At 37.9% G+C, this 19,413-nt stretch overlaps 1 protein-coding gene across 1 annotated transcript in view; it reads right to left on the bottom strand.

The window, feature by feature from the left end:
- The window catches only part of Atg1 (serine/threonine-protein kinase unc-51-like protein Atg1), a 153,689-nt gene that overhangs the window by 103,137 nt on the left and 31,139 nt on the right, over positions 1-19,413 (bottom strand). Inside the window, exon 3 of the mRNA XM_089095393.1 lies at positions 18,608-18,677. Coding sequence (XP_088951519.1) covers positions 18,608-18,677 — 70 coding nt within the window. The remainder of the gene's footprint in view (positions 1-18,607; positions 18,678-19,413) is intronic.

The raw sequence follows: 19,413 nt of genomic DNA, 5'->3' as shown, positions 1-19,413 counted from the left end.
TTTTGAGATGATTACTTTATTCAGTGTAGTTAATTTCCAGATAGAAATTATGTTAACGAGGAGGACACTCCCCCACAGCCCTCATGATAAGGGTTGTAAGTTATGCCCTGGGGCATATAAGGTGTTTTATAGAATGTGTTGTCGTAGAAGCTTCAAAAAAGGCTTATTCGATTGGAAATTCAAAGGGCTAGTGCCCTTTTTAATAGTCAAAAGTGATTGGAGGGCAACTAACCCCTCTTACACGCCCACCTTTTTCCCAAACACATCCAGTCAAAATTTTGAGATAATCATTTTATTCAACTTAGTTTTAAGTTCTGGAAATTAGGTCTTTGAGGATAACAACCCCCCCAGAGCCCTCAGGGCAAGGGCTGTGAGTTATGCCCTGGGGGCATATAAGGTTTTGTATAGAAAGAGTTGTCATAGAAACTTCAGAAAGGGCTCATTCGATTGGAAAATTAAATGGCTAGTTCCCTTTTTAATAGTCGAAAGTGATTCTAAGGCAACCCCTTCCACGGCCACCATTTCCCCAAACACATCCAATCAAAATTTTGATATGGCCATTTTGTTCAACGTAGTTGAAAGTTCTGGAAATTATATGGTTGAGCAGGACACCCCCCCCCCCCGGTTGAGCAGGGCCCAGGGGCAGGCGTTATAAGTTATGCCCTGGGGGCATATATGGGTCTTATGGAAGGGATCCTCGTATTGACTTCAAAGAGGGCTCATTTGATTGGAAATTCTAGTTCACTTTTTAAGAGTCAAGAGATTGGAGGGCACCTAGCCCCCCCCCCTCCACGCCCTTTTTTCCTCCAATCCATCCGATAAGAACTTTGAGATAGCCTTTTTTTTAAATAGTTCAAAGACCATATAACGAAAACTCCGGGGTCGACAAAGCCCCCCAGGGCCCTGGGTCAGGTGTTGTAAGTTATGCCCTGGGGGAATTTATGGTTCTTATTGAAGAGATGCTCGTAAAAACTTCAGAGATGGCTCCTTTGATTGAAAATTGAAAGTTATAGTTCAGTTTTTTAGAGTCAAATGAGATTGGAGGGCAACTAGCCCTCCCCCCACCCCACGCCCCTTTTTCCTCAAATGCATCCAATAAAAATTTTTAGATAGCCATTAAGTTAAAAATTGCTCAAAGTCAGATAACAAAAAACTCAGGTGTCGTCACACACCCCCCCCGGGCCCTGGGGCAGGCGTTGTAAGCCTTGTATGTATATACGGAATATTCTTCGTATGAAAGGGATGCTCGTATAAACTTCAGAGAGGGCTCATTTGATTGGAAATTGAAAGTTTGAGCTAACTTTTGAATAGTCAAAAGAGATCCGAGGGCAACTAGCCCCCCCCCCCCCATCACGGCTTCTTTTTCCAAACCCATTTGATGAAAATTTTGAGACAGATATTTTTTCAAAAATAGTTCAAAGGTTAGATAAGAAAAACTCTAGTGTCAACACAACCCCCCAGGGTCCAGGGAAAGGCGTTCTTAGTTACGCCCTAAGGGTATGTATGGTTCTCATGAAAGGGATGCTCGTATAAACTTCTGAAGGAGCTCATTTGATTGGAAATTGAAAGTTCTAGTTAACTTTTTAACAGTCAAGAGAGCTAAGGGCAGCTAGCTCCCCCTCGCGCTCTTTTTTCCCCAAACCCATCCGCTACAAATTTTGAGATAGCCAGTTTTTTGGAAGTTATTCAAAAATTAGATAACAAAAACTCCCCCCGGGGCTCAGGGGATAGGCGTTGTAAGTGTTGTCCTGGGGGCGTATATGATTCTTATGAAAGGAATGCTCGTATAAACTTCAGAGGGGGCTCATTTGATTGGAAATCGAAACTTCTAGTTCAATTTTTTAGAGTCAAAAGATATCTGAGGGGAATTAGCCCTCCCCCCCACACACTCTTTTTTCCCCAAGCTCATCCGATAAAATTTTTATAATAGCCATTTCATTAAAAATAGTTCAAAGGTCCAGTGCGCAGAAATTCGGTGCGGATGGAGCCTTACAGGGCCCGGAGTCCGGCGTTATGAGCAATGCTCTTCTGGCATTCATAGTTCCTATTGAATGGAGACTGGTTTAAGAATCAGAGGGAACTCATTTTTTTTGAAATGAAAATTTCTTCTTCACTTTTTAAGAGTCAAAACATATCGGAGGGTGGCTAGCCCCCCCCCCCTCCTCCACCCCCTAAATGCATCAGATAAAAATTTTGAGATAGACATTTTGTTAAAAATAGTTCCAAGTTCTATTAACAAAAAACTGTGGTGTTGATACAGCCCCCCTGATCCCGGGGGTCGGTGCTGTAAGTTATTCCCGAGGGTCATATCTGTTGTAATGGAAGAGATGCTTGTATAAAATTCCTAGAAGGCTCATTTGATTGGAAATTGAAAGTTGTAATTCACTTTTTAAGAGTCAAAAGTGGTTGGAGGGCATCTAGCCTCCCCCCAAACTCCATTTATTTTTTCCCCAGAGGCACTTCATATAGAAGCGGTTGTCGTATGTACTTCAAAGGGGGCTCATTGAATTGGAAATCGAGAGTTCTAGTGCCCTTTTTAAGAGTCAAAAGTGATCGGAGGGCAACTGGACCTCCCAAGTCCTTTTTCCCCAAATACATCTGATAAAAATTTGAGGTAGCTATTTTGGTAATAATAATTCAAAGATCATATAACAAAAACTCCTTTACGCATGCCCATTTCGTAAAAAATAGTTCAAAGGTCAGATAAGAAAAACTCCTGTGTCGACACAACCCCGTCAGGGCCCGGGGCAGGCGTTGTAAGTATTGCTCTGGGGGCATATTCGGTTCTTATGGAAGGTATGCTCGTATAAACTTTGGAGGGCTCATATAATTGGAAATTGAAAGTTCTTGTTCACTTTTTAAGAGTCAAAAGAGATCGGAGGGCAACTAGCCCCCCTCTCCAAGCCCTATTTTCCTCAAACCCATCCGACAAGAACTTTAAGAGAGCCATATTTTCCAAATGGTTTAATGGTCAGATAACAAAAACTCTAGTGTTAACACATCCCCCCAGTGCCCGGAGGGCAGGCATTGTAAGCTATGCCCTGGGGCCGTATGTGGTTCTTATGAAAGGGATGCTCGTATAAACTTCACAAAGGGTTCATTTGAATGGAAATTAAAACTTTTAGTTCATTTTCTCAGAGTGAAAAAAGATCCGAGGGCAACTAGCCCCTCCACGCCTTTGGGTGTATCGGATGGATAAGCCCATCCAATAAAAATTTGAGGTGACCATTTTGTTAAAAATATTTCAACCATAAGATATTAAAACTCCGGGGTCGACCCCCCCCCCAACCAGGGCCCAGGGACAAGCGTTGTAAGTTTTACTCTGGAGATATATATGGTTCTTATAGAAGGGATACTCGTATAAACTTCAGAGAGGGCTCATTTGATTGAAAATAGAAATCTCTAGTTCACTTTTAAGAGTCAAAAGAGAACGAAGGTTGATTAGCCCCCCACACCTTTTTCCCCCAAACCCATCCGATAGTAGAAAGGGTGGTACCAGCGCGACGGGGCACATGTGCTGCCATCTACAATTGAGTCTAACGCCGACAGTACATAATTTATGCATGTTTTTATGGTTTTTGTCACTGAGAATGAAAAAACAGGATTTTTCTCACTTTGATGTATTTTCATGGTTTCGTTCTGTTTGATTGTTAAGATACAGAGGGGAATGCATATGGCTTCACTTAGGGGAAGTGATGTATTGATCTAGGACTAAAGTAGGAACTGAATTTCCGAGAACTGGATTTACATAATCGAGGGGAATTATTGATTTACGAAAGGTGAATTAAGAAACAAATATGGCTTCTTTGATCTTAGGTCTGAGGGATAAAGGGTCTTTAGGTCAGAGAGAAAAATTAATATTCTATTTTTAAATATGGCTTCATTGATCTTTAGTGTCAGGAATTAGAAATGACATCACTTATTATCTTGGAATTATGCGAGAGTCTAAAGAGATAGAAATTCTATTTTTAAATACGGCTTCTTTGATCTTTAAGTCAGAGGGATGAATTAATATTCTATCAAAACCATAATAGTGTAGCTAGGAACACCTTTAGGACGAAGAGATTAACGCGGCAAAAGGTTTCTTAGGAATTTCAAATGTGAAAGCTTAGGTAAGCCGAAAAAAAAGGAACACGCAAAAATTACTTTTAGGGGATTATTTGGGTAAAACCGTTTTGAGACATTTTAGAAGATGATTTGGGCGAAACAATTAGACATTTTAGAAGATGACTTGACGGTGAAACTCTGTGGTCGTTATAATACACAAGTTCTATTTAAACAGTGGTGTGAGGTCTCCTACCCCAACAACTCCCCTACACCAACCCCAATGGACCCTCCTACCCCAACCCCAAAGGGCCCCCGACCCCCAAAGGCCCCCGCCCCCGGGCCCCCAAAGGCACCCCGGGCCCGCAAAGGCACCCCAGGCCCCCAAAGGCACCCCGAGCCCCCAAAGGCCCCCCGAGCCCCCAAATGCCCCCCGGCCCCATACTTTTGATTCTATTTGTTTGCATGTCTGGGTTGATGTTTGAAAGTTCAAGAATTTGTCTTTGTTGGTTTGAATGTCTAAAGTGTCTGTCATTCGCTGTTTGCATGTCTGATTCTATTTGTTTCCATGTCTGGGTTGATGTTTGCAAGTTCAAGAATTTGTCTTTGTTGGTTTGAATGTCCAAAGTGTCTGTCATTCTCTGTTTGCATGTCTGATTCTATTTGTTTGCAAGTCTGGGTTGGTGTTTGCAAGTCCAAGTATTTGTCTTTGTTGGTTTGAATGTCTAAAGTGTCCGTCTTTCTCTGCTTTTGTGTTTGATTCTATTTGTTTGCATGTCTGGGTTGGTGTTTCCATGTCCAAGAATTTGTCTTTGTTTGTTTGAATGTCTAAAGTATCTGTCTTTCTCTGTTTGTGTGTCTGATTCTATTTGTTTGCATGTCTGGGTTGGTGTTTGCAAGTCCAAGAATTTTGTCATTGTTGGTTTGAATGTCTTAAGTGTCTGTCTTTCTCTGTTTATGTGTCTGATTCTATTTGTTTCCATGTCTGGGTTGGTGTTTCCATGTCCAAGAATTTGTCTTTGTTGGTTTGAATGTCTAAAGTTTCTGTCTTTCTCTGTTTGTATATCTGATTCTATTTGTTGGCATGTCAGGGTTGGTGTTTGCATGTCCAAGAATTTGTCTTTGTTGGTTTGAATGACTAACGTGTGTGTCTTTCTCTGTTTGTGGATCTGATTCTATTTGTTGGCATGTCTGGTCTGGTGTTTGCATGTTAAAGAATCTGTCTTTGTTGATTGGAATGCCTAAAGTGTCTGTCCTTCTATGTTTTTGGGTATGATTCTATTTGTTTGCATATCTGGGCTAATTTTTGCAAGCCCAAGAATGTGCCTTTGTTGGTTTGAATGCCTAAAGTTTTTGTCTTTCTCTGTTTGCATGTCTGATTCTATTTGTTTGCATGTCTAGGTTTGATGTTTGCAATTCAAACTATTTGTCTTTGTTGGTTTGAATGTCTAAAGTGGCTGTCTTTCTCTGTTTATGTGTTTGATTCTATTTGTTTGCATGTCTGGGTTTATGTTTGCAAGTCCAAGAATTTCTCTTTTTTGGTTTGAATGTCTAAAATGACTGTCTTTCTCTGTTTGTGTGTCTGATTCTATTTGTTTGCATGTCTGGGTTGGTGTTTGCAAGTCCAAGAGTTTGTCTTTGTTGGTTTGAATGTCTAAAATGCCTGTCTTTCTCTGTTTGCATGTCTGATTCTATTTGTTTGCATGTCTGAGTTGGTGTTTGCAGGTCCAAGAATTTGTCTTTGTTGGTTAGAATGTCTAAAGTGTCTGTCTTTCTCTGTTTGTGTGTCTGATTCTATTTGTTTGCATGTCTGGGTTGGTGTTTGCAAGTCCAAGTATTTGTCTTTGTCGGTTTGAATATCTAAAGTGCCCGTCTTTCTCTGTTTGTGTGTCTGATTCTATTTGTTTGCATGTCTGGGTTGGTGTTTGCAAGTTCAAGAATTTGTCTTTGTTAGTTTGAATATCTAAAGTGTCTGTCTTTCTCTGTTTTAGTGTCTGATTCTATTTGTTTGCATGTCTGGGTTGGTGTTTACAACTCCAAGAATTTGTCTTTGTTGGTTTGAATGTCCAAGAATTTGTCTTTGTTGGTTTGAATATCTAAAGTGTCTGTCTTTCTCTGTTTGTGTGTCTGAATCTATTTGTTGGCATGTCTGGGTTGCTGTTTGCAAGTCCAAGAATTTGTCATTGATGGTTTTAATGTCTAAAGTGTCTGTATTTATCTGTTTGTGTGTCTGATTCTATCTCTTGCATGTCTGGGTTGGTGTTTGCAAGTCCAAGAATTTGTCTTTGTTGGTTTGAATGTCTAAAGTGACTGTCTTTCTCTGTTTGTGACTGATTCTATTTGTTTGCATGTCTGAGTTTGTGTTTGCAAGTCCAGAATTTATCTTTGTTGGTTTGAATGTCTAAAGTGTCTGTCTTTCTTTATTTGTGTGTCTGATTCTATTTTTTTGCATGTCTGGGTTGATGTTTGCAAGTAGAAGAATTTGTCTTTGTTGGTTTGAATGTCTAAACTGTCTGTCCTTTTTTGTTTGTGTTTCTGATTCTTTTTGTTTGCATGTCTGGGTTCATTTTTGCAAGTCCAAGTATTTGTCTTTTTTGATTTGAATTTCAAAAGTCTATTTCTTTTTATGTTTGTGTGTTTGATTCTATTTGTTTGCAGGTCTTGGTTGCTGTTTTCAATTTCAGTTATTTGTCTTTGCTGGCTTGAATGTCTAAAGTGTCTGTCTTTCTCGGTTTGTGTGTCTGATTCTATTAGTTTGCATGTCTGGGTTGGTTTTTGCAAGTCCAAGTATTTGTCTTTGATAGTTTGAATTACTAAAGTGTCTGTCATTCTCTGTTTGTGTGTCTGATTCTATTTGTTTGCATGTCTGGGTTGGTGTTTGCAAGTCCAAGAATTTGTCTTTGTTGGTTTGAATGTCTAAAGTGTCTGTCTTTCTCTGTTTATGTGTCTGATTCTATTTGGTTGCATGTCTGGGTTGGTGTTTGCAAGTCCAAGAATTTGTCTTTGATAGTTTGAATGTCTAAAGTGTCTGTCATTCTCTGTCTGTGTGTCTGTTTCTATTTGTTTGCATGTCTGGGTTGGTGAATGCAAGACTAAGAATTTTTAATTGTTGTTTAGAATGTCTAAAGTGTCAGTCCTTCATTGTTTGTGTGTATAAATCTATTTTTTTGCATGTCTGGGCTGGTGTTTGCAAGTCCAAGAATTTGTCTTTGTTGGTTTGAATGTCTGAAGTGTCTGTCTTTCTCTGTTTGTGTTTCTGATTCTATTTGTTTGCATGTCTGGGTTGGTGTTTGCAAGTCCAAGTATTTGTCTTTGTTGGTTTAAATGTCTGAAGTGTCTGTCTTTCTCTGTCTGTGTGTCTGATTCTATTTTTTTTTCATGTCTGGGTTGGTTTTTGCAAGTCCAAATATTTTTCTTTGTTGAGTTAAATGTCTAAAGTGTCTGTCTTTTTCTGTTTGTATGTCTGAATCTATTTGTTTGCATGTCTGGGTTGATGTTTGCAAGTCCAAATATTTGTCTTTGTTGGTTTGAATGTCTAAAGTGTCTGTCTTTCTCTCTTTCTGTGTCTGTTTCTGTTTGTTTACATGTCTGGGTTGATGATTGCAACTCAAAGAATTTGTCTTTCATGGTTGGGATTTCTAAACTGACTATGTTTATCCGTTTGTGTTTCTCTATCTACTTGTTTGCATGTGTGAGTTGATGATTGCAAGTCCAAGAATTTCTCTTTGTTTGTTTGAATGTCTAAAGTGTCTGTCGTTCTCTGATTGTGTGTCTGATTCTATTTGTTTGCATGTCTGGGTTGGTGTTTGCAAGTCCAAGAATTTGTCTGCATTGGCTGGAATGTCTAAGTGCCTGTCTTTCTCTGTTTGTGTGCCTGATTCTATTTGCTTGCATGTCTGGGTTGGTGTTTGCAAGTCCATGAATTTGTCTTTGTTGGTTTGAATGTCTAAAGTGTCTGTCTTTCTCTGTTTGTGTGTCTGATTCTATTTGTTTGCATGTCAGGGTTGATGTTTGCAAGTCCAAGTATTTGTCTTTCTTGGTTTGAATGTCTAAATTGTCTATGTCTTTCTGTTTGTGTGTCTGATTTTCTTTGTTTGCATGTCTGGGTTGGTGTTTGCAAGTCCAAGAATTTGTCATTGATGGTTTGAATGTCTAAAGTGTCTGTCTTTCTCTGTTTGTGGGTCTGATTTTATTTGTTTGCATGTCTGGGCTGGTTTTTGCAAGTCCAAGTATTTGTCTTTGTTGGTTTGATTATCTATAGTGTATGTCTTTCTCTGCTTGTGTGTCTGATTCTGTTTGTTTGCATGTCTGGGTTGTTGTTTGCAAGTCCATGAATTTGTCTTTGTTGGTTTGAATGTCTAAAGTGTCTGTCTTTCTCTGTTTGTGTGTCTGATTCTATTGTTAGCATGTCTGGGTTGGTGTTTGCAAGTCCAAGTATTTGTCTTTGTTGGTTTGAATGTCTAAAGTGTCTGCCCTTCACTGTTTGTGTGTCTGATTCTATTTGTTTGCATGTCTGGGTTGGTGTTTGCAAGACCAAGAATTTGTCTGTATTGGTTTGAATGTCTAAAGTGTCTGTCTTCTCTGTTTGTGTGTCTGATTCTATTTGTTTGCATGTCTGGGTTGGTGGGTGCAAGTCCATGAATTTGTCTTTGTTGGTTTGAATGACTAAAGTGTCTGTCTTTCTCTGTTTGTGTGTCTGATTCTATTTGTTTGCATGTCTGGGTTGGTGTTTGCAAGTCCAAGAATTTGTCTTTGTTGGTTTGAATATCTAAAGTGTCTGTGTTTCTCTGTTTGTGTGTCTGATTCTCTTTGTTGGCATGTCTGGGTTGGTGTTTGCAAGTCCAAGAATTTGTCATTGATGGTTTGAATGTCTAAAGTGTCTGTCTTTCTCTGTTTGTGTGTCTGATTCTATTTGTTTGCATGTCTGGGTTGGTTTTTGCAAGTCCAAGAATTTGTCTTTGTTGGTTTGATTGTCTAAAGTGTCTGTCTTTCTCTGTTTTTTTGTCTGATTCTATTTGGTTGCATGTCTGGGTTGGTGTTTGCAAGTCCAAGAATTTGTCTTTGATAGTTTGAATGACTAAAGTGTCTGTCATTCTCTGTTTGTGTGTCTGATTCTATTTGTTTGCATGTCTGGGTTGGTGTTTGCAAGTCCAAGAATTTGTCTTTGTTGGTTTGAATGTCTAAAGTGTCTGTCTTTCTCTGTTTGTGTGTCTGATTCTATTGTTGGCATGTCTGGGTTGGTTTTTGCAAGTCCAAGAATTTGTCATTGATGGTTTGAATGTCCAAAGTGTCTGTCTTTCTCTGTTTGCGTGTCTGATTCTATTTGTTTGCATGTCTTGGTTGGTGTTTGCAAGTCCAAGAATTTGTCTTTGTGGGTTTGAGTGTCTAAAGTGCCTGTCTTTTTCTGTTTGTGTGTCTGATTCTATTTTTTTGCATGTCTGGGTTGGTGTTTGCAAGTCCAAGTATTTGTATTTGTCTGCTTGTATTTCTAGAGTGCCTGTCATTCACTGTTTGTGTGTCTGATTATATTTGGTTGCATGTCTTGGTTGATGTTGGCAAGCCCAAGAATTTTTCGTTGGTGGTTTCATTCTCTATAGTATAGGTCTTTCTCTGTTTGTGTGTCTCTTACTTTTTGTTTGCATGTCTGGGTTCGTGTTTGCAAGTCCAAGTATTTGTCTTTGTTGGTTTGAATGTCTAAAGTGTCTGTCCTTCTCTGTTTGTGTGTCGGATTCTATTTGTTTGCATGTCTGGGTCACCAATCCCAGACATGCAAACAAATAGAATCAGACACACAAACAGAGAAAGACAGACACTTTAGACATTCAAACCAACAAAGAGAAATTCTTGGTCTTGCAAACACCAACCCAGACATGCAACCAAATAGAATCAGACACATAATCAGAGAAAGACAGACACTTTAGACATTCAAACCAACAAAGACAAATAGTTGGACTTGCAACCACCAACCCAAACATGCAAACAAATAGAATCAGACACACAAACAGAGAAAGACAGACACTTTAGGCATTCAAACCAACAAAGACAAATTCTTGGACTTGCAAACATTAGCCCAGACATGCAACAAAATAGAATCAGACACACAAACAGTGAATGACAGACATTTTAGACATACAGACAGACAAAGACAAATGCTTGGACTTGCAAACATTAACCCATACATGCAAACATTTATATTCGGACAAACAATCATAGAAATACAGACTCTTTAGGCATTCAAACCAACAAAGACAAATTCTTGGACTATCAAACATCAAATCAGACATGCAAAAAAATAAAATCAGATACACAAAAAGAGAAAGACAGACACTTTAGACCACTGTTTATAGAATTACCCAGTAAGTTTATCGCAGATCATTTCTGGTCTTCAGTCTCGCCGCGAACAAAAAGCTCCTCCCACATGTTTGTGCAGTTATGTATCAGTGTGTTTGCGTCAATCAATGAGAAATGGTTACAAAATGCATCATTCGTAATAGCGGGTATTCCACTTATTTTCGATTGTTTCGCGTCCAAGAGCAATCTGACTTGTCTACCCGTGAAAAAATTTTCTAATTCCGCTTATGTTTCTACGTTCTTCGGAGCACTTGCACCTCGGTCCGGGTTTTTATAATGGGTGAGATAGAGAATGATCATACTGGTTAATTCTATAAACTGTGATTTAGACATTCAAACCATCAATGACAAATTCTTGGACTTGCAAACACCAACCCAGACATGCCAACAAATAGAATCAGACACACAAACAGAGAAAGACAGATACTTTAGACATTCAAACCAACAAAGACAAATTCTTGGACTTGCAAACACCAACCCAGACATGCAAACAAATAGAATCAGACACACAAACAGAGAATGACAGACACTTTAGTCATTCAAACTATCAAAGACAAATTCTTGAACTTGCAAACACCAACTCAGAAATGCATCAAAATAGATTCAGACACATAAAACGAGAAAGAAATACACTTTGGGCATTCAAACCATCAATGACAAATACTTGGGCTTGCAATCATCAACCCACAAATGCCAACAAATAGAATCAGACACACAAACAGAGAAAGACAGACACTTTAGTCATTCAAACTATCAAAGACAAATTCTTGGACTTACAAACACCAACCCAGATATGCAAACAAATAGAATCAGACACACAAACAGAGAAAGACAGACACTTTAGACATTCAAACCAACAAAGACAAATACTTGGACTTGCAAACACCAACCCAGACCTGCAAACAAATAGAATCAAACACACAAACAGAAAAAGAAATACACTTTAGACATTCAAATCAAAAAAGACAAATACTTGGACTTGCAAAAAACAACCCAGACATGCAAAGAAAAAGAATCAGAAACACAAACAGAAAAGGACAGACACTTTAGACATTCAAACCAACAAAGACAAATTCTTGGACTTGCAAACATCAACCCAGACATGCAAAAAAATAGAATCAGACACACAAATACAGAAAGACAGACACTTTAGACATTCAAACCAACAAAGATATATTCTGGACTTGCAAACACCAACTCAGACATGCAAACAAATAGAATCAGACACACAAACAGAGAAAGACAGTCACTTTAGAAATTCAAACCAACAAAGACAAATTCTTGGACTTGCAAACACCAACCCAGACATGCAAGAAATAGAATCAGACACACAAACAGAGAAAGACAGACACTTTAGACATTCAAACCATCAAAGACAAATTCTTGGACTTGCAAACACCAACCCAGACATGCCAACAAATAGAATCAGACACACAAACAGAGAAAGACAGACACTTTAGATATTCAAACCAACAAAGACAAATTCTTGGACATTCAAACCAACAAAGACAAATTCTTGGAGTTGTAAACACCAACCCAGACATGCAAACAAATAGAATCAGACACAAAAACAGAGAAAGACAGACACTTTAGATATTCAAACTAACAAAGACAAATTCTTGAACTTGCAAACACCAACCCAGACATGCAAACAAATAGAATCAGACACACAAACAGAGAAAGACGGGCACTTTAGATATTCAAACCGACAAAGACAAATACTTGGACTTGCAAACACCAACCCAGACATGCAAACAAATAGAATCAGACACAAACAGATAAAGACAGACACTTTAGACATTCTAACCAACAAAGACAAATTCTTGGACCTGCAAACACCAACTCAGACATGCAAACAAATAGAATCAGACATGCAAACAGAGAAAGACTGGCATTTTAGACATTCAAACCAACAAAGACAAACTCTTGGACTTGCAAACACCAACCCAGACATGCAAACAAATAGAATCAGACACACAAACAGAGAAAGACAGTCATTTTAGACATTCAAACCAAAAAAGAGAAATTCTTGGACTTGCAAACATAAACCCAGACATGCAAACAAATAGAATCAAACACATAAACAGAGAAAGACAGCCACTTTAGACATTCAAACCAACAAAGACAAATAGTTGGACTTGCAAACATCAAACCTAGACATGCAAACAAATAGAATCAGACATGCAAACAGAGAAAGACAAAAACTTTAGGCATTCAAACCAACAAAGACAAATTCTTGGACTTGCAAACACCAACCCAGACATGAAAACAAATAGAATCAAACACACAAACAGAGAAGGACAGACACTTTAGGCATTCAAACCAACAAAGACAAATATTTGGACTTGCAAACACCAACCCAGACATGCAAACAAATAGAATCAGACACAGAAACAGAGAAATACAGACACTTTAGACATTCAAACCAACAAAGAGAAATTCTTGGACATGCAAACACCAACCCTGACATGCCAACAAATAGAATCAGATATACAAACAGAGAAACTCAACAAAGAAAAATATTTGGACTTGCAAAAACCAACCCAGACATGAAAAAAAAATAGAATCAGACACACAGACAGAGAAAGACAGACACTTCAGACATTCAAACCAACAAAGACAAATTCTTGGACTTGCAAACAACAATCCAGAAATTCAAACAAATATATTCATACATATAAAGCGATAAAGAAAGAGACCTTATACATTCAAACCAACAATGACAAATACATGGACTTGGAAACACAAGCCCAAACATACAGAGAAATAGAATCAGACACACGCACAGATAAATACAGAAACTTTGGACATACAAACCAACAAAGACAAATACTTGGACTTGCAAACATCAACCCAGACATGCAAACAAATAGAATCAGACACACAAATAGAGAAAGACAGACACTTTAGTTATTCAAACTATCAAAGACAAATTCTTGGACTTGCAAACACCAACCCAGACATGCAACCAAATAGAATCAGATATACAAACATTTAACTCAACAAAGAAAAATATTTGGACTTTCAAAAACCAACCTAGACATGAAAAAAAAATAGAATCAGACACACATACAGAGAAAGACAGACACTTCAGACATTTAAACCAACAAAGACAAATACTTGGACTTGCAAACACCAACCCAGACATGCAAACAAATAGAATCAGACACACAAACAGAGAAAGACAGACACTTTAGACATACAAACAAACAAAGACAAATTCTTGGACTTGCAAACACCAACCCAGACATGCAAACAAATAGGATCAGACACACACACAGAGAAATACAGACAGTATAGACATTCAAACCAACAAAGACAAATTCTTTGACTTTCAAACACCAACCCAGACATGCAAACAAATAGAATCAGACACACAAACAGAGAAAGACAGACACTTTAGTCATTCAAACCATCAAAGACAAATTCTTGGACTTGCAAACACCAACCCAGACATGCAACCAAATAGAATCAGACACATAAATAGAGAAAGCCAGATACATTAGACAATCAAACCAACAAAGACAAATACTTGGACTTGCAGACACCAACACAGACATGCAAACAAATAGAATCAGACACACAAACAGAGAATGACAGACACTTTAGTCATTCAAACAATCAATTCAAGTCATTCAAACAAATAGAATCAAACAGCCAAACAGAGAAAGACAGACACTTTAGACATTCCAACCAACAAAGACAAATTCTTGGACTTGCAAACACCAACCCAGACATGCAAACAAATAGAATCATACACACAAGCAGAGAAAGACAGACACCTTAGACATTCAAACCAACAAAGACATTGATTTGGACTTGCAAACACCAACCCAGACATGCAAACAAACAGAATCAGACATGCAAACAGAGGATGACAGACAATTTAGACATTCAAACCAACAAAGACAAATTCTTGAACTTGCAAATATCAACTCAGACATGCAAACAAATAGAATCAAAAGTATGGGGCCCTGGGGGAATTTGGGGGCCCGGGGGCCTTTGGGGGCTCGGGGGGGGGGGGGGGCTTTGGGGGCCCGGGGGCCTTTGGGGATCGGGAGCCCTTTGGGGTTGGGGTAGGAGGGCCCTTTGGGGTTGGGGTAGTGTCCAGGGGGAAATATATATTTCCTAACTCGGGTTTATCGGACATACGACAGTATTCTCTTACTAAAAAAAAAACTCTAGTTCCTAACATGTCTACCACTCTGACTGTTAAGAGTTTATGTTATCAATTTAACCTAATTCTGTGAAATATCAGAAGCAGTTCGTTACACCGGTGATAGGAAGTTTTATATTTGAATTAATTGAAACTATGGAAATAATTCGAAAATTCAAGTCGACACGGAAGCTTTACCCTTTTTGGAGCTAATCCGACTTTGCGGATCGTATTTACAGAGAAGGTCCGGTATTACGACCGACCATTGACCATTTGCATGTCTCATGAATAGAAACGATGCCACAGAAAAGTAGGCACGTATCAAGATAGAACTCCAAGGGTACGACCTTGACATTCAAAATGTTCCTGGTTTAAGGAATATGGTTGCAGGGACATTGGTATTGTCTGTTTCAGCTTCCATCAGTTAGCTGATAGAAGAGACCAGTCATAAATAATTAAAGTAGCACCTACAAGTTCTGTTGTGAACAGATGATTTTTGCAGAGCAAAACAGGAATACTTGGAAACAGTGAAACGAATACCACATGAAGTAGAAAAAATTGAAGGGAAACTCAAATTTTAGAAGAACAAACTGAATTGTTGTGTTGCTATACACCAATGAAAGCCATAATATACAAAATGATATGCACCATAATGAAAGCAATATAGAGCACCCATAGAGTTTTTTGCAGTTGTTTGTATTGACCCTCCGGTTGCTTTCAGTTGATCAGACAAAGAAAATCGGTATCTATTATATATTACTGATCACTTTTCAGCCATATTTCTTACCATGGTTGGGATTCCAGACAAGTCGACAAATCATACTGCAGAAAGAATTTTATTAATATATGGCCCCTGCAAGAAAAAAACTCAGCAAGTAGGGAACAGAATTCATTAAAAGCTTAATCAATGAAAAGTCAGGAAGTTTCAAACTGAAGATTTAAAACACACTTCCAATTTCTACCATACTTGGACTCCTAATTTCCTCAGCATGTAAATCGCCTAGAGAAGCTGCTCTGACTGCGAAACCCTGCCCCCACCACCCTTAAATACAATGGCCAATCAATTCAGCTTTGCAAAAGTAATTTTAAACGTGAACTGATTATGAATCAGAAATTGGCGTACGACTTAACATCAAATAAGTTGGCAGTAGCAAAAGAGAAGCACGAGAACTGATTTTAAGTAAAAGGAGAAGCACGAGAACTCACTTTAAGTAAGAGCTTTGTGGGGTGGCAGGCGAGAGAAAGCTTTCCGTTATCATAATTAATTAAAATCTATGCATTTATCCGGAAGAAAATTGTTAAATAAAGAAAGATGGGCCAGTCATACTAAAAAAAAGCTATTAATTTTTCTTTAGAGAATTTAAACCAAGATGTAAATAAGAAAATCCGAGAAAAAAAAGCCTACATTGGGTGTAATTTGGATAATTCTGAATCCAGGGAGAATTATCTTCCATTAACATAAAGCGTTTACTTTGTTTTCCTTCAAACTTTTATTTTGACTTCAGTTGACTTCGGAAATGAATTCAGTCATCTAAAAGTAGGCTAACGGGGTGGACTAATCAAGCTAAAAGGAAGAGTTTAGCAGAAAACCTGAAACTTAAATTCTATAAAATCAAATACACAATGATCTTCTTCAGACATGGAGAGTTCTGTACCGAGAAATTCTAGGCATCTGGTAGTAGGCCAGCTAAATGTTGGGAATTATTCCGACCAGGCATTGGGATTATATTGGACAACCGAGCCGGATTTTACGAAGCTAAACCACAGTCAATTTCAGCATCAACTTTTAGATATTTGACATGGGACAAATACATGGAACAAAGGTACCGAGACATTCCAAATAAAGCAGACCGTTTCAGGTCATGTCCACTCTTCATCCTTGCTTCAGCTCCTATAACAGAAACTAGAGTTAGCATACAGCCGCCAGGTGCCTTTCTTGGGAACTGCAAACCAGATACAGAAGAAGGTGAAATAGAACTTCTAAGAAATCCTGAAACAAAGATTTCGCAACAACAGTAAGTTGAATACCAAGACATGGCTCACTACTTTTCACTGCCATATGGTCATACTTCGGAAAGCACAGCCAAAGGAAGCATTAAAACTATCACAAAAGCTCCTTCTTGACCCTAGAATTGATCTACAGTATCTGGTATCCCCAAAATCCTCTAAAGCCACTAAAGACAAAAAAAGCTAATCTGGCAAAGACTTTTGCTACACTGTTGCCAGATTCAACCCCAATAAAGGATATTCAACCAAAATTTGCCAGGCTCTGTCGTAGCAGGGCATCAAGGAGCTTTAAAGACAAAAAGACAGATGAAGCAAAGATTGTTATTGACATTGAAAAGATACATGTGGCTATCCTTCTTCATCAAGAGAGGGCAAACTCCAATTCCTAATCATGCAGTAGCGACAAAACTAAAAGAAAAGATGTAACTACCATAACACCCAGGTAACAGGAAGTTCCCTTGAAAAAAAGAAGCAAATATCTTAATATATCTGGTGCTGAGGAGGAGGCAACAAAAAGGGTTCAAAACAAACAAAAACAATGCCAGCAATGCCTTGATCGCGTAGAACTGAAAGTCACACAAAAACCTCACAGGTACCAGGTCATACTACATTAAGCCTGGAGCATCAAGCCAATAGAATCTGTAATGGATCAACACTTCTTGTTTCCACAAGTGAGTACCAAGAAAAGACCCCATTTAGAGCAGTGCACAAGCATTTCAACCCCTTCAGAAACTACTCATACATATACTATGTGGTTATTTAACAGTCTAGTTATAGTAAGCCTTTTTTGTATGAGGGAGAAGTGTAACAAATCGCACATTAAGCATTGATACTTAACATCTTTTTTGTGAGCAGGAAAAGAATACTATTTAAAGTAAAAATTAATATGGCTTTTAGAAGTCTCAATTGAATTACTCTATGTGAAATGAAAGATATCACTTTTATTCCGGAGTACCGTAGCCAATAAATCCTGATTTGTAAGCATTTTGGCTAGCAAAAAAAAACGACTTCTCTAGCTTTTCGTCACTCCCCTCTCAGCACTTCGTCTCATGGTCCTCGTATATGACTCTCGCAGTTGACAATTGCTTCACTCAGGCGGTGCATGGCCCTTTGACCCTTCCAGATCTAACTTATGGTTCAAAAAAAAAAAATCGAAGGCCCCACTTCCTACCAAAAAAAACTTCCTCTGGGGGTTCAAAAACGACCCCCAGTCGTGAGACAAAAACAGGTAGATTTACCAAAATCACATTCGTAATAATTTTAATGGAAATATTAGATTAAAATTTTCACGCCAGCATTTTTCAAATGTTAAAAAGAAGGTTCATTTTTATTTGTCTTCAGTCGATAGTCATTTTCCTTCAGTCCAAAGAAAACTCAATTGTTGAAACTAGATATTCACTGTGGACAATGAAGGAAGTACAAATTTTCTAATTTAAGTTCCAAATTTATTACAAATACTCAGACTTACTAAAAAAAAGAAGCTATAATAAAAACTAGCTTAACTAGTGCTATATGGACCAAGATATTTAGCAACAGAGAGATTTATGGCTTCTAAGGAAGCATTGACCAACACAGAAGGTACTAAAAACACAAACTAGTTTTTGTTTTGTGACTAATAAGATTTTTAATTATATTTCCCTCTTCCCTTTAAATATTGTATTTTATATCGTTAATTAAAGTTCAATAATACATGAAAATATGCAGACCCAGAAGATAAAAACGTATGGACACACCTGAAAACACGTCAAGCAACAAAAATGAACAGAAAGATAAAATAGATTTTCCAAAACAGTAAAAGGACCGAAAACAGTTCTATCCTATTGCCTTATAAAATTACTACAAAATTACTCGACTGTATCATTCAAGGATAATGTAACTTAAGAACTTGGACCACATCTCAGAAATCCAAATCAAAAGAAATATAGAAAGCCAAGTAGGAAAATTTTTTATGCAGAGTCCCTACTGTTTCTTTTCTAAGCATTTGTGAAGAAAAAGAGTAATGTTTTTCCAAATAAGAATTTAACATCATGTGTTAATATAAAACTGTACCTTGAAGGTAATCAGCCAGATCTCCTCCATTACAATATTCCATCACCAGGAACACATGATTGGTAGATTCCTAAAAAGAAGGCATAGGCTCATTTCCTTTTAAAAATTATAGTGGATAACTTGAATCAGTCAGTAAATTAGTCATAAAACGCCTAATTTACACTCCATCAAGCTATCTAAACAAGGCTAGTGAGTAGTCAGTTCTTTAATTTTTAGTATTACATTTCCATCAGCAATTGCTTTCTTCTACTTAGCTATTCTATTCTAATTTGATGTACAAGAGATGAACAGTTTGATTATAGCTCCTAATTATACCAATTCTTCTACATTCTTCCCTATACCAATGTACTCTTTCTGTCAGCTTCTTGGCAAAACTAGAGTTAATGTGTAAAAGAGAAAGGCTACTAGAACAACTGTAACCATACAAAAACCATAAAACGAATGAATATAAGTCAGTGCTAATAAGAGAAAGGATTCTTAGGGATTAAATAGCACATGTACATAGTAGCACATGGAGGTAGGAGAAGATAAGGAGAGACTCTCCTTAATATTCTTCAAAAGGAATCTTTTCTGCACGGAAAATCGTTGGCTAAAATCTACTTTTTCCATATTACTACCCCCCTTCCTCTCTCAAGGCCCGTACCTGTTTACATATAGGTGTATCTAATCATATTTGCAAAAAATATCGGGAGGGGGGGTTGATTACATAAGAGCATACTACAATAATCAAATATCCTTTTTTACTTATAAACTAGTTATAAATGGTTATCGGTGTACTTCTATCTGTGAGCCTTGCAACTCGATAC

The sequence above is a fragment of the Artemia sp. Qi Xiang Cuo genome, chromosome 10 (assembly GCF_049724085.1).
Source record: "Artemia sp. Qi Xiang Cuo chromosome 10, ASM4972408v1, whole genome shotgun sequence".
NCBI classification, from domain to species: Eukaryota; Metazoa; Arthropoda; class Branchiopoda; order Anostraca; family Artemiidae; genus Artemia; species Artemia sp. Qi Xiang Cuo.
This window is presented reverse-complemented; position numbering and strand designations above follow the sequence as displayed.